General features: G+C 36.8%; 1 protein-coding gene across 1 annotated transcript; it reads right to left on the bottom strand.

Moving 5' to 3' along the window:
- Positions 1-4,158: 4,158 nt before the first annotated feature.
- Positions 4,159-11,228, bottom strand: LOC127621009 (adiponectin receptor protein 1-like). Its single transcript, XM_052094416.1, has 8 exons — positions 11,022-11,228; positions 10,097-10,302; positions 9,875-9,988; positions 7,864-8,035; positions 6,537-6,723; positions 5,573-5,760; positions 5,299-5,492; positions 4,159-5,182 (listed from the first exon to the last, which is right to left on the bottom strand). The coding sequence occupies exons 2-8, from the start codon at positions 10,238-10,240 to the stop codon at positions 5,054-5,056; spliced, it is 1,128 nt and encodes a 375-aa protein (XP_051950376.1). The 5' UTR covers positions 10,241-10,302; positions 11,022-11,228; the 3' UTR covers positions 4,159-5,053.
- Positions 11,229-12,874: the final 1,646 nt, after the last annotated feature.

The following is a 12,874-nucleotide window of genomic DNA, read 5'->3' as shown; positions in this document are numbered from 1 at the left end:
TAGTGCGGTGATGTTGTTCTTCCCCACCTATCTGTTGATGATTATGGAAAAAGAAAGAAAACTTCATCGTCTGAAGTCAATCGTAATTGACTGAAGTGGTGTTTGGCACCGGCTGCTATTAGTCACATCACACAACCTGTCTGCTTCCTCATTCCGTTCCATTCCAACATGAGCAGGAACCCACAAAAATGGAACTTTTATGATTGACTGCTGCATTATATATAAGCTCTGGAGGACACACAATATCCTGTCTTGTGTCAGACTGTTGAGCATTTAGACATAAGCCGAGCTAGAATCTGAACAAATGAGAGCATGAATTGATCCAAAACCATATCTCTTTTTTGTTGCTATCATAATGGTTATAAGATCTATTGTGAACACTGAAACATGATCAGATATACTTTTCCCCTCTGACATTCTTTTATTTGGGATAGTATAAGCAATCCCCACCTTCCCCTTCTCTGGATCTTTTAATGCATCTGTAAAACCCTGTGTGTACGACCATATTTTGACCAGATATGTTCCCTCACCATGCATGCCTCTTGTTTATTCCAACCCATTTCTTGAGTTGCATCCAACAGAGATAGGTCAACACTAGAGACTTTGTATCACTATCCCATTCATGCTGCCATTCTTTATATACACCCCTTTTAATTATAGATTTAATCTCTGATCTACTATGTGATATTTGAAGATCAATTTCACACTTCTCTACAGCCTGCTTGGCCAACCGATCTGCTTCCTCGTTTCCCTCTACACCCACATGAGCCAGGGCCCATGAGAATCTTACTTCTATATTTGCCTGATGTAATTTATACAAACACTGCAAAATGTCCAGAAACATATCTTGCCTATTGTCTGACTGTTGAGCTTCTAGACTTAAAAGAGCCAAACTGGAGTCAGCAAATGAGTGTATGATTTAACCGAATATCCTTAATCCATTGAACTGCCATCATAATAGTGACAAGCTCCCCCATATAAACTGATAGGTGGTCAGTTATACTTTTCCGCACTGAAATTTCCTCTTTTGGAATTACATATGCAATCCCTATATATCCTATTTCATGATCCTTTGACACATCTGTGAATATATGGTTTAGTGTATCATAACTTGACCATAAATGCTCTTTGACCTTATCTGCTTCTTGCATACTTCATCCTTGCTTTTGTCTAATTTCTAACAAATTTAAATCTACTCTTGGTTGAGGCATAATCCAAATAGGTAGTAGGGACAAAACCACTATTGGAGTATACTTGCTTTAATATATTCATTCAAACACAATTCCCTTATTTAATCCCCAACTACCAAAACAAAGCTATTACTCTTTCCCTTTTCATGCTCCCAGCATTCATTTAATACCTTTACAGTAGGATGAGTTTTATTTTGACCTTGCAAGTTTGTCCAGTATGCTATCATCAATTGTTTCCTCCTGATTTTTAATGGAAATTCTCCTAATTCCACCTGCACTGCTGCAGTTGAAGATGGAAATGCTCCATGACAAATTCTCATTGCTTGATATTGTACTTCATATAATCTTGCCAAGTGAATATTAGATGCTGATCCATATGCAATACATCCATAGTCCAAAACTGACAGTATCATTGTTACATATATTGTTTTTAATGCTATCCTATTAGCCCCCCACTCTCTTCCCGAAACACTTCTCATTACATTTATAATTCGCTTGCACTTCTCTGCAACCTTATCTATATGCCCTTTCCAAATTAGCCTGCTATCAAACCACAAACCTAAGAATCTAACAATAGATACTTGCTGTAATACTTTATTATATAATTTTACATTTCATTTCTTATCCACTTTTTTATTTGCTAAGATAATTGTCTGTCTTTTCCACTGAGAACTTAAATCCCCATTTAAATGACCAATTTTCAACTTATTTTAATGCGTCTGCATTTTCCGTACACTATGTTCTATATTCCTGCCTCTAAACCAAAGAGCCCCATCATCTGCGAACAAGGATTTACCTATATTTCTGTCAACTGATGAAAATACAAAATGAATCATGATGATAAATAACGTCTCCGTTACGTATGTAACCTTGGTTCCCTGAGACGAGGGGAACGAGATATTGCATCACTAAGCATATGAGGGAGTGTCCTTTTACATTACCTAGTTTACATTTTTCTTCAATAATGCCAGGATTAGATATGGTGTTTAAGCCCCGCCCTTTTAGGCGTGAAACTGTCCGGGATAAAAGTGTCCGCAAGTGAATGACCCTCAAGAATGGATAAATAAACTATTTTGCTGGACGAGACCACCCCCTTAAGGAATTTTGATTAAATCATGTTTGCCCATAGAACTGCCATAAGAAAAACCCATAAGAAAATCCAGAGGGAACCCATGGTGAATTATCTTCCAGGTTTTTGGACTACAACCGGAACAGCTCTATAAGCTCATCTTTGGAGTGTGGGGTTTTGGCTAATCTAGCGGCTCAGGCTGAGGAAATTCCAGAATGGCTAAAATCGCTTACAACAACTTTAAGTAAATTGTGGACAGGAACTCTCTTGACAAATACAGAAGTTGTGCTATAACATTAGGCTAAAGCTGAAGTATGTAACTTTTTCAGTGTTAAAATACTTTCTTCTATCCCGCTTATTATGCAGAAACAACCATTATAAGCCATGCACATGTTAATTTTCTAGAAAACTATAAACACTAGCTTTGTCTCGTTTTGAAGGCTGTGTTCAGAGTGTCCTACTTGCTTTTCTTAAACAAGACAGCCTGACGTATGTGGCCAACAAATGCAACCTCCAGAGCACCCAGCCTTTGAAACAAGACACAGCCTGTGCTATGAAAATTCCTGTGTTAGTTTTGAGTGACCTGCTTAGACCCTTAGTTGTGGGCAGGACTATTGGACATTTTGAAAAACTGCAGATGAGGGGTGTGTTTTGTAATCTAATCTAAAATCCTGGTGACAAAAAAAGATGAAGTCAACACTACAAATCAACAATATAGAACCACAGATCCACTTTCTAAAACGACAACTAATGGCCTCAGCAACAAATTCAGTTTTATTTTTATTCTAAGCTTTGTAGATGTCTTTCAGTTTAAAGTGTGGTACCATGATACCACACTTTGGTAATAACATTTGGTAATGGTAAGCATAAGTTTGCCGGTTTGTTCCCCAGATTCCCCACAGCCACCACCATTGTGTCAATGAGCAAAGCACTGAACTCCAGGTTGCTCCAGGGGATTTGTCCCTGTAATAAGTGCACTGGAAGTTGTTTTGGAAAAAAGCATCTATCAAATGCATAAATGTAAATTATAACCCCTATAATGTAACAGCAAGCTCTTCAGTTAACTCTGTTGGATTAGCTTTTTGCCAAACAAAGAAGATCTAGACATCACAATCATACAAAATATATTGTTGTGATAAAGGAGGTGCTATTGTAGTGTGGGGAAAAGACCAGTAAATACAAAAGGGACAACGACAGCTGAACAACCCAGAGTACTACCAATTTTTGACTTCCAATCCTATGGAGAAGATGAAAAGGAACTCAACTATCTACAACCAAGGATCAAAAAGGCATCTCTCACAAGGAACATAGTTTTTTACTTTATAAAGTTCCTCCTCATATCCCATCCTTTTACATGTTATCCAAGATTCACAAAAATCAAGTGATGCCACCAGGCCTATAATTTGTTGCAATGACTGTTTGACTGAACTGGCATCTCAGTATGTTGACTTGTTCATTCAACCTTTTGCGTTTGGTCTTCTATCCTTTATTAAGGACAGTACTTATGTGCTGAAAAAAAATTATGAAATTAAGAATAGTATTATCTTAGTCACAATGGCTGTAGAAACATTGGCCATGCAGAGGGACTTGAAGGCATTAGACACTTCTCGAGCTTTAGACCTCCTGAAAGTATGTCACCTACTGTTTTTATTCTGGAATTGACTGGACCATCTTTACACCCCACAATACTACAGCAACACATATTAAAGCACAGTCTGTTGTATATTTCTGTGGTTCCACCAGACTATTAGGGTGCAAATAGCTGCACTGTGTGGCAGGTGCTATTTACACCTGGGTGCAAACAGTAACTCTGTATTAAAATTGGTTAATGTATCTATATACCAATACAGACAAATTAGTTGAAAAACAAATAGTGGAAACTATTTGTTAAAAGCCTTTATTGTGAGAGCTACATATTATAAAAGCACCAACGCGTATCGGCCCAAACAGGCCTTCATTAGTATTCAACCGATATTGGGTTTTCCCAATACCAATAAAGGTGATTAAAGAAAACCGATAAACAATTAATTGCCAGATCGTTTTTAAAATCAATATATTAATGTTTTAAAACATTTTCTTAGTCTTTCCTTACTCTGAAAGTGGGGCCCAGACATAGAGGCTACAAGAGTCCAAATTGAATTAAATCTTGAATGAAATCCCAAATGCAGTTTATTGTGTAACCAAAATATAACGCACAACTTTTAACTATAAACAGACACAAAATACACTAGAGACTTTTATTTTTAAATGTTCGTGCTGCCAGCTGCTCACAAAAACAGATAAGGGAAACAAAATATGCACACTTACAATCATCTACAATGTATTACAATATAAACACTATAAAGTAAACATTGTCATATAATAAGTATAAGCAGAAATTAATCAACAGTAGATAATCGCTGGAAACACTCACAAGCCCCTCACATTCTTGTAGAATGTGCAACAGTAACGCATCTTCACTTTGAAGCAGGCAGACTATATTTATTTAATCACGTTAGGCCATACTGTGATTCCTGTGTTTCCCTCGCCAAAAGAAAGACCACTTAAAGTGCTTAAGACTTTTTTTATAAGACAGTTAATATATTAAGACAGTTAATATATTAAAGACTTTTTATGGACCCACTTGAACTCTGTATACATTTTTAAACCTTTGAAGCACACCTAGTTCTTTATTTTTTTACATGTTAAAATCATTTAAAAGATAATAAAATCTTGCTGAATCCAGTTTCATGGTGTAGTGAGCAGGCTCTGGCCACAGTTAAGTGATTTGTGGTAAATGGTGTAGATTTATTTTTTATAACAGGGAGTCATCCGTGCAGCCTCCTTCCAGGCTATAACGGAACTCCTGCAAGTTTGATATTCCATAAAAATGGACAAATGCAGCACCCACAACCAACACATGGAATATCTGGTGAGACTGGAACTGAGAATGAAAAACAAAGAGAGACTATGACCGCAGTTGCATCTTAAATGTTACTTATCTTACACTTTTTTTACATGCAACATTCTCTTTATTAATCATGTAATTAATAGTCTTACCCAGATGTCACATTGTCCAGGGAAATAGCGTTCCGGTATCCGTGCTGCATAAAGTGCTGCTCCACTGACGTACATGGCACCCATCAGATAGAACCAGCCCATCTGACCGACTGTTGTTGCCTTCACAAAACCCTCAGCGAAGGTAAAGTGCATTGTAGGAATGAGTCCACTCAGCCCGAGGCCCAGAAATACACCTGAACACAAAGAAAACTACATTGAAATCAGCTCTATTCAACAATTATTTAGGAGGAAAGTTTTAAGCGCTGATATTAACCTGCACGTGTAGACCTGTGGCGAGGGGTAGCAAAGCGGTCCCACTGAGCCACAATGATAGCAGCAGTACCCAGCACGCACACAACTGAGAGATAGATGAGCCGTGGCTGAGGAGAGCAGTAGAATGAGTAGTACAACCATGGAACAAATGAACCCATGATCAACAATGCAATACCAGAGTAATCCAACCTAGGGACAAAAAAATAAACACAAAGATACATGATCCATTTCCTGAAACTTCTGCTTAAAGTGATAGTTCACCCAAAAATGAAAATGCTCTCATCATTTACTGCCATCACAGATTTGTATGACTTTCTTTCTTTTGCTGAATTGAGCTTGAAATAATGATCACCAAGGAGACTGCAGATGTCATGATATATAGTGAAAAATAAGATACATTTAGATCTGTTCTCACCCAAAACGGATTAGATTGCTTCAGAATACATTGATTAAAGTACTGCAGTTTTATGGATTACCTTTTTGCTGCCTTTATGTACTTTTGTGCTTCTAAGTTTTTATCACCATTCACTTGCATTGTATGGATTTACAGAGCTGAAATATTTTTCAAAAAAACTTTGTGTTCTGCAGAAGAAAAACATTCATACACATCTGGGATGGCATTAGCATGAGTCAAAGATAAGAGAATTACATTTTTTGTGTGAACTATTCCTTTAAATTTAAGACAGGGTTCCCACTACTTTTGACCAAAGAAATTCCATGACTTTTCTAGTAATGATTACTGAATTAGGATATTTAAAAAAAAATGTCACAGAGATTAGAGCAGTTTCTTTACAGAGCAATCTCTGGCCAATTAAGTTATGCGTTTCTAAGCATAACTAGAAAAAAGTTAATTATTTAAATTTTCTTCAAAATTCCCTATTTTCAGTAAAAACCCCTAATAAGAATACACCAACACAAACAATAAATGTAGATTAATTCGTCCTAGAAAAACTGGTGTCACTTACTTGGAGAAAGTTCTAGAGACTTTTTCAGAGTGGCAGTAGACGGTATGAAAAAGCCATGAGAAACACAGACAGAGCACTGCACCAAGAAAAAACATCCCTAACACCACCTTCTCCTGCACAGGAGCCATGAAGGAAACGTTCGGCCGCAGCATTGTCAGTGTGCCCAAACACAGGAACAGAATGAGGCCTGCAAGTAGACATTTTTGCAATCAATTTATTTGTCTTGCCTTGCCTGATATATAATTAGAGGTTTCTGGTATAACTAGCACAAACAACCAAAATGGAGTGCGTCCCAAGGCAACAATTCACACAGATCAGATTTTCACATGACAAACATTATACAGTTCATCTGATAATATCTCTGATCTCATTTTTTGTGGGGAAGATCAAAATTTCACAGACTGGTGTGTAACTAAAAAGCCACAGAGTTTTAAAGTACATAAGTACCTCAGCAGGGAACTAAAACCCTGACAATCAGGAGAAGGTGATTACTGTGTATGTTCATCAAACTGTTGTGGAGTTTTTGCTAGTGGTTGTTTTACACTATACTACATAACCAAAAGTACATGGATACCCCTTTTTTGCATTTGCTTCTATTAAATAAAGAATAAGTGGGAAACAAGGCAACCCTGCCGAGTGCCCCTATTCAGAGTAAAATAATCTGAAATTAATCAATTAGTTTGTACCGCTGCTATAGGGTGTCTATAAAGTAACTTAATCCAACCAATAAATGTACTCCCAAATTTAAAAGATAATCCCATTCTACAATATCAAATGCATTTTCAGCATCAAGTGAGATGGCTGCGACCGGAGACTGATCATTAGCTTCTGACAACATGATAATGATGAAACACCTAATGTTATCAGAAGAGCTACTGCAACGAAAAAACCCCCACCTGATCTTGTATACCCCCTTCAAATTAATATGTTTGGCTATTCTAGAAATTCCAGTAAAGACAGATCTTAATGTTACAGCAGCATACAATGTAATTCTAGAGAATATTGTGTTTAACTTTGTTGCAAATTTTTTGTGGCGCAATCAATGGGAGTAACTCCCTGCATCCATGTTCCAACATCTAATGGCAAGGCTTACCAGAAGTGTAGAAGCTGTTATAGCAGCAAAAATAGGGATTAATGGCTATAATTTGAAATAAAATGGTCAACAAGCACAAATGGGAATGGTGTTTGGGTATCCAAATGCTTTTGGCCATGTAGAGTACAATGTTACATTTATGTTGTTATGGGCTGTCACAGGCTAAATTTGATACTTACTCACATTATGTTTTAACACAATGAAAATATTTATGTTGATGCAATAAGTACAGACCCAGAAGGTGTGTCCAGATGTTTCCAGTCTCTGTGTGAACCCTGAAGATGCTTTTAAAACAGGAACGGAAGGACGGCATGGGTGGGCGGTGTCCATGAAGCAGGTAATCATTGTCCTTTAGCCAATCGGGGAGGAGATGGTATGGGATAACTCGCCAACGTCCTTCCCATACCTGGAAACCGAGAGAACAGAATAATGTGCTTCGATTAAAGGAGAAAAAAAATTCTCTCATCATTTACTCTCTCTCATGCATCTCAGGTGATCCGATTACATGTCTCACCGGACCACATGTCGCTGTTTACACCTTGGGGCGTTTGTATAAACATAGCCATTAACTTAAGACTGTGTCTAACAATTAGTTTAACTTGCTAAAGACGCCATAGAAAACCTGATGCATAAAACAAGCTCACAGTTGTCTTTAGTAAGACAGTCTTATTTGCATTGCATTGTGGAAAAAGACACTGAACAGCTTTAAAACAAATGGCCAACAGTGGGCACTCAATACAGAGTTCATTTGCTGAAAATATTTGCTTATTAGAAGACTACAGCGCTTAAAGCTGATTCTAATGATTTAGTGATTTTAAGCCAAATAATAAAAAACACAAGACATTTTGTTACCATCTTTGAAGTCATAGTCTTCTACAAAGTCTTAACTCAAGCCTCTTTTTGCTCTCAACTGAAGCACTCACTGGCTCAGCTGACAGTTATTTTCCATGGCAACATGGAATGTTAACAAAAGTTAGCCTAGAGGTGTGCTGTCTTACATTTTGGTCTTAAATTAGACAGATCTAAGTTTTTATGCAACTGACTGAAAAAATTAAGACTAAGTAGTAAGACTAGTCTAAAACAGTTTTATGCTACCCTCCACTGGTCACATAAATGTGTCTCCTGTGACCACTTGTGTTCAGATATGGAGGGGACTTTTTTTTTACTCAAAATAACACTTCAACGACAAATGGTTGTTGTTCTCTGTCTGGATTGCTCGTTTTGGTTATTTTTACATTGTGTCTCAAGACCAGAATCAGAAAACAGGCAATTAGAATCATCATGGAGCCGCCCAGTTGTGAACAGGGCCAACTGTAGATTAAAGCGCAAAATGACATAGAAGACAAAGAAAGCTTTGAAAGATCTGTGAAGCTCCCGTGATTGTGTATGTATCTGCCTTTTTACATTTTCAAATCAGACGGTTATTTCCTTTTAAAGTTTAAACACTCCTTTTAGCGCAGCGGTTGATTGACAGGTGAGGGTGGTGCTTCACTGCTGGTGGGATGCATACAGGATGGAATCGCATTTACACCTCAAATGTGATGTGGTCCCATGCGTTTTTGACCACATTCTTATGTGGTTTTTGTGATCCGATCACAGAAAGTTTTAGACCATGTTTACACCTGTATTTAGGGCCGAACACATTTGATCAGATCACCCAAAACGCTTCTTAATACCAGTTGGAAACGGGGTCAAGAAGGCACCATAAAAGTAATCCATGTGACTCCAGTGTCTTCTGAAGCAATCCAATCAGTTGATTACACTTTCTAGTGTTTGATGCATTTGCAGAGCGCTTGATGATGCTCGGAAGCATAATTGAGCTTGAAATCATGAGTGCCAAGGAAACTGCTGAAGTTATATTTTGGTCTGTTCTCACCCAAAACCATTTAGATTGCTTCAGAAGACATGGATTAAACCACTTGAGTCTTATGGATTACTTTTATGATGCCTTTGTGTTTTTTGGAGCTTCAAAGTTTTGGTCACCATTCACTTGCATTGTATGGATTTACAGAGCTGAGATATTCTTCTAAAAATCTTCATTTGTGTACTGCTGAAGAAAGAACGTAATTTAGGGATGACATGAGGGTGAGTAAATGAGAGAATTATCATTTTTGGTCGAGCTATCCTTTTAATCCTCAGTGCAAAAGTAATGCTTTTGATTCAATTTGAGGGCACCACAATTAATTACTTTTAAATTAAATTATAAATGTGGGACTTTTGAAACAGGTGAGGATGGATGTGTCACCTTGTGTACAAACTCCTCCATCTTCTCCATAGCATGGTGTGCCTGCATGGGCAATGTGACTACCTGCAAAACTTCCCCTTCTTCATCCTCCTCATCAGGACATGCTGATACACCCTGTGACAACAAATCATGCTTTTAGTCAATGGATCTCTAAATGTCCTGTAGTGTATGAGGTAAAGAGACCATCTGTCTCTATGCTTCAGACAAATTTGTCCTCGTTACTTTTGATTCCTCCGATTTTTCCGAAGTCTTCAGCAGCGGCCCAAGCTCAGTGAACTCCACGTCCTCCATGTTCCTCTCATCAACAGAGGAGTGCCACTCGGCATCACTGTTGGAGCCGCTGTCACCATGGTGACACGTTGTCATGGGGAGACGAGTCTAAAACTCTCCAGAGTTCCCACCTTGTCACACAGTTAATATTTGACCCCCTGGTGATACACAAACATGCTGATTAAAACTAATTTAAGTCTTGATTTTCATAAATCACAGGAAATGCTGTTTATCTTTCGATATTCTGTACCTACAACTGTAGTTTTGTAATTCTAAACTATAGAGGCTTTACAGTCTTTTCTAAAACTATGTATACTTCTGACATGCAGGTAAATTCTGAAATTAGTTTTAGAACATATATCTGGAGTCTTATCTGAATCTAACCGTCAGATGGTAAAACAAATATATATACTAGTAATTATATATAATATTTATATAAAACGTTTTAGGAACACAAGTCGAAATAAGAGCTGTTTTCTTCACACACAACCTGTCAGGCTGGACTGGTTGCTCTAGTTTCAGTAATTGTGTCAAAGGTTTAAATCCTTCTAGCTTAGCATGCTTACATGCTAACCAAGAAAATATTTTAAAACCTTATTTTTTTCTACATTATCATGTTTAGCAACATGCTAAATTCTCTTAAAAAATGTCCTAGTTGTGTGTTAGATATTATGCTTTGTATCATATCGCTGATTCAGAAATGAATACATAGCTGAATAAGGTTGACCGAACTGGATATCTCTAGCCAGCATGCTAATGCAGTTCCCCACGATCGATTCTATTATTTACCGCTTTCATCAAAGTTTGCAGATTAATATTATAGACATATATATATATATATATATATATATCTCACAGATCAGTGTTTATACTTTACCTGGCGGAACAGGCTGTCAGGTCAATAGATTGGTTTGGATTTTAAAGACGGAGGTCGCTGTTTAGTTGCGTTGTGTCTGAAGAAACGGGTAGAACCTGCCGAGTCGGTTTAGAAGCCAATTGTAACCCAAATACCTAATTTAAGGTAGATCAGTGTTGGTCAGTATATGTCTGCCTATCTGTCAGAGGGAGGGACACATGGTGTCGGAACTGGACTGACACTTGACTGAGTGGACATGCGGCTTATCACATATGCTTTATTATGAGGAAAGTGTGATAAGAAAATGTGATGCAGGCGGAACCATTCAAATACCGAAATATGTATATAAGTCAGACTATTACTGTGGACTTTAAACAACTCAGAAGGCAAATCCATCACATTTGCTTTCTTCCATAGGATATGGGACTGCAGTGGATATTTTGATGTTTTTGAAAAACATCTTTACACACGATGCCATCATCATAAATGTACCAGAAGAGCCAGGAATGGGATCTTCCTGAAACTATTGACAGCTGTTCAAGAGTGAAGCATGAATATGCAATCATCACCAGCATAACTGATTTTGAAAGCTTTCTGACTCCACTATCATTGTAAGATAGCTGCAGTGTGCATAGGGACCCTGATGTTTTCTATGCCATGGGGAAAGAAAGTGATCGAAATTAAAATATCTTAAATATGTTTGTTTTGGCATCAGATAGGAGAGAAGGTGAACAAGAATAGGCACTATTTTTGAATAGGCACTGAAAATGTGTACTTATTAAAAATAAAAGCAAGTGGGGGGACACAGCTGTCAGTGGGTGTCTCGCACATATCCAACACTTACAGCGCAGTATTAATATATTAGAGTATATATTAACAAATATGATATACTGTAAGTATTATAGTTATATATATGTTTTATTTACTTTACAGATTATTAATTTAGTTCAACATCAGTGCTGATAAAAAACATGGATAAATGAGCATTGTTGAAAGCAACTTTGTAGAAATGAATGGAGCCACACTGATTAGACAGTCTGGCTGATGGTCTATTACGTAAGAGTTGTTTTAGCTCATGAAACTCACCTGTGATTGGCTGGATGGTTGCTCAATCAGCCCAGTAACAAAATAATACTGTAGAAAAGAAAGAATACTGTATACAAATCTACCATTTGGACTTGGTATGGTTTATCTTGGAAATGTGTGGGGGACAAAAATCACCTTTTTTAAGAGTGTGGGGTACGTGTCTTCCATGACCCCTGTGGCTGCTACACCCCTGAATTTTTAAATGTATTACACTACAGATTACAGAATTTTAATTTGTAAGGTATTCTGAAAGATTTCAATACTTTGGATAACTTCTTCAGCACTGGCATATTTTATTCATGACAAATAAAATAAAAAATTACTAGTCCAATAAGACACATATTGAAAATACATTCTCTGAATAAAGCCTAAATATCTCCTGCAGTGTTGCTTGAGATATCATATGTATCTTATTTTAAGGATTTTCAGATATTTGTAGGAAAAAATACAAAAATTCACATCAAGAATAAGATTTTTTCAGTACATCATTGCCCTAATATTAAATGTCTTACTAGAGAAAAAATAATAATGATCTAATGTGGATTTTCTTGATAAATTAAAAAAAATAAAAAATAAAAAAATAATATATATATATATATATATATATATATATATATATATATATATATATATATATATATATATATATATAATCTTGCCTGGTAACAGGTGCATGTATAAAGGCTAGAAATAGCATTTTATCTTATAGCATAAAGTTAAAAGTTTACATGCTATTTAACTATTTCTGCTGCTCCAAACTGGGTTTAAAGCCCAACAGTACCACTGAT

This window comes from Xyrauchen texanus, chromosome 27, assembly GCF_025860055.1.
Source record: "Xyrauchen texanus isolate HMW12.3.18 chromosome 27, RBS_HiC_50CHRs, whole genome shotgun sequence".
Lineage (NCBI taxonomy): Eukaryota > Metazoa > Chordata > Actinopteri > Cypriniformes > Catostomidae > Xyrauchen > Xyrauchen texanus.
The sequence above is the reverse complement of the archived record's forward strand: the minus strand, read 5'-3'. Positions and strand labels throughout refer to the sequence as shown.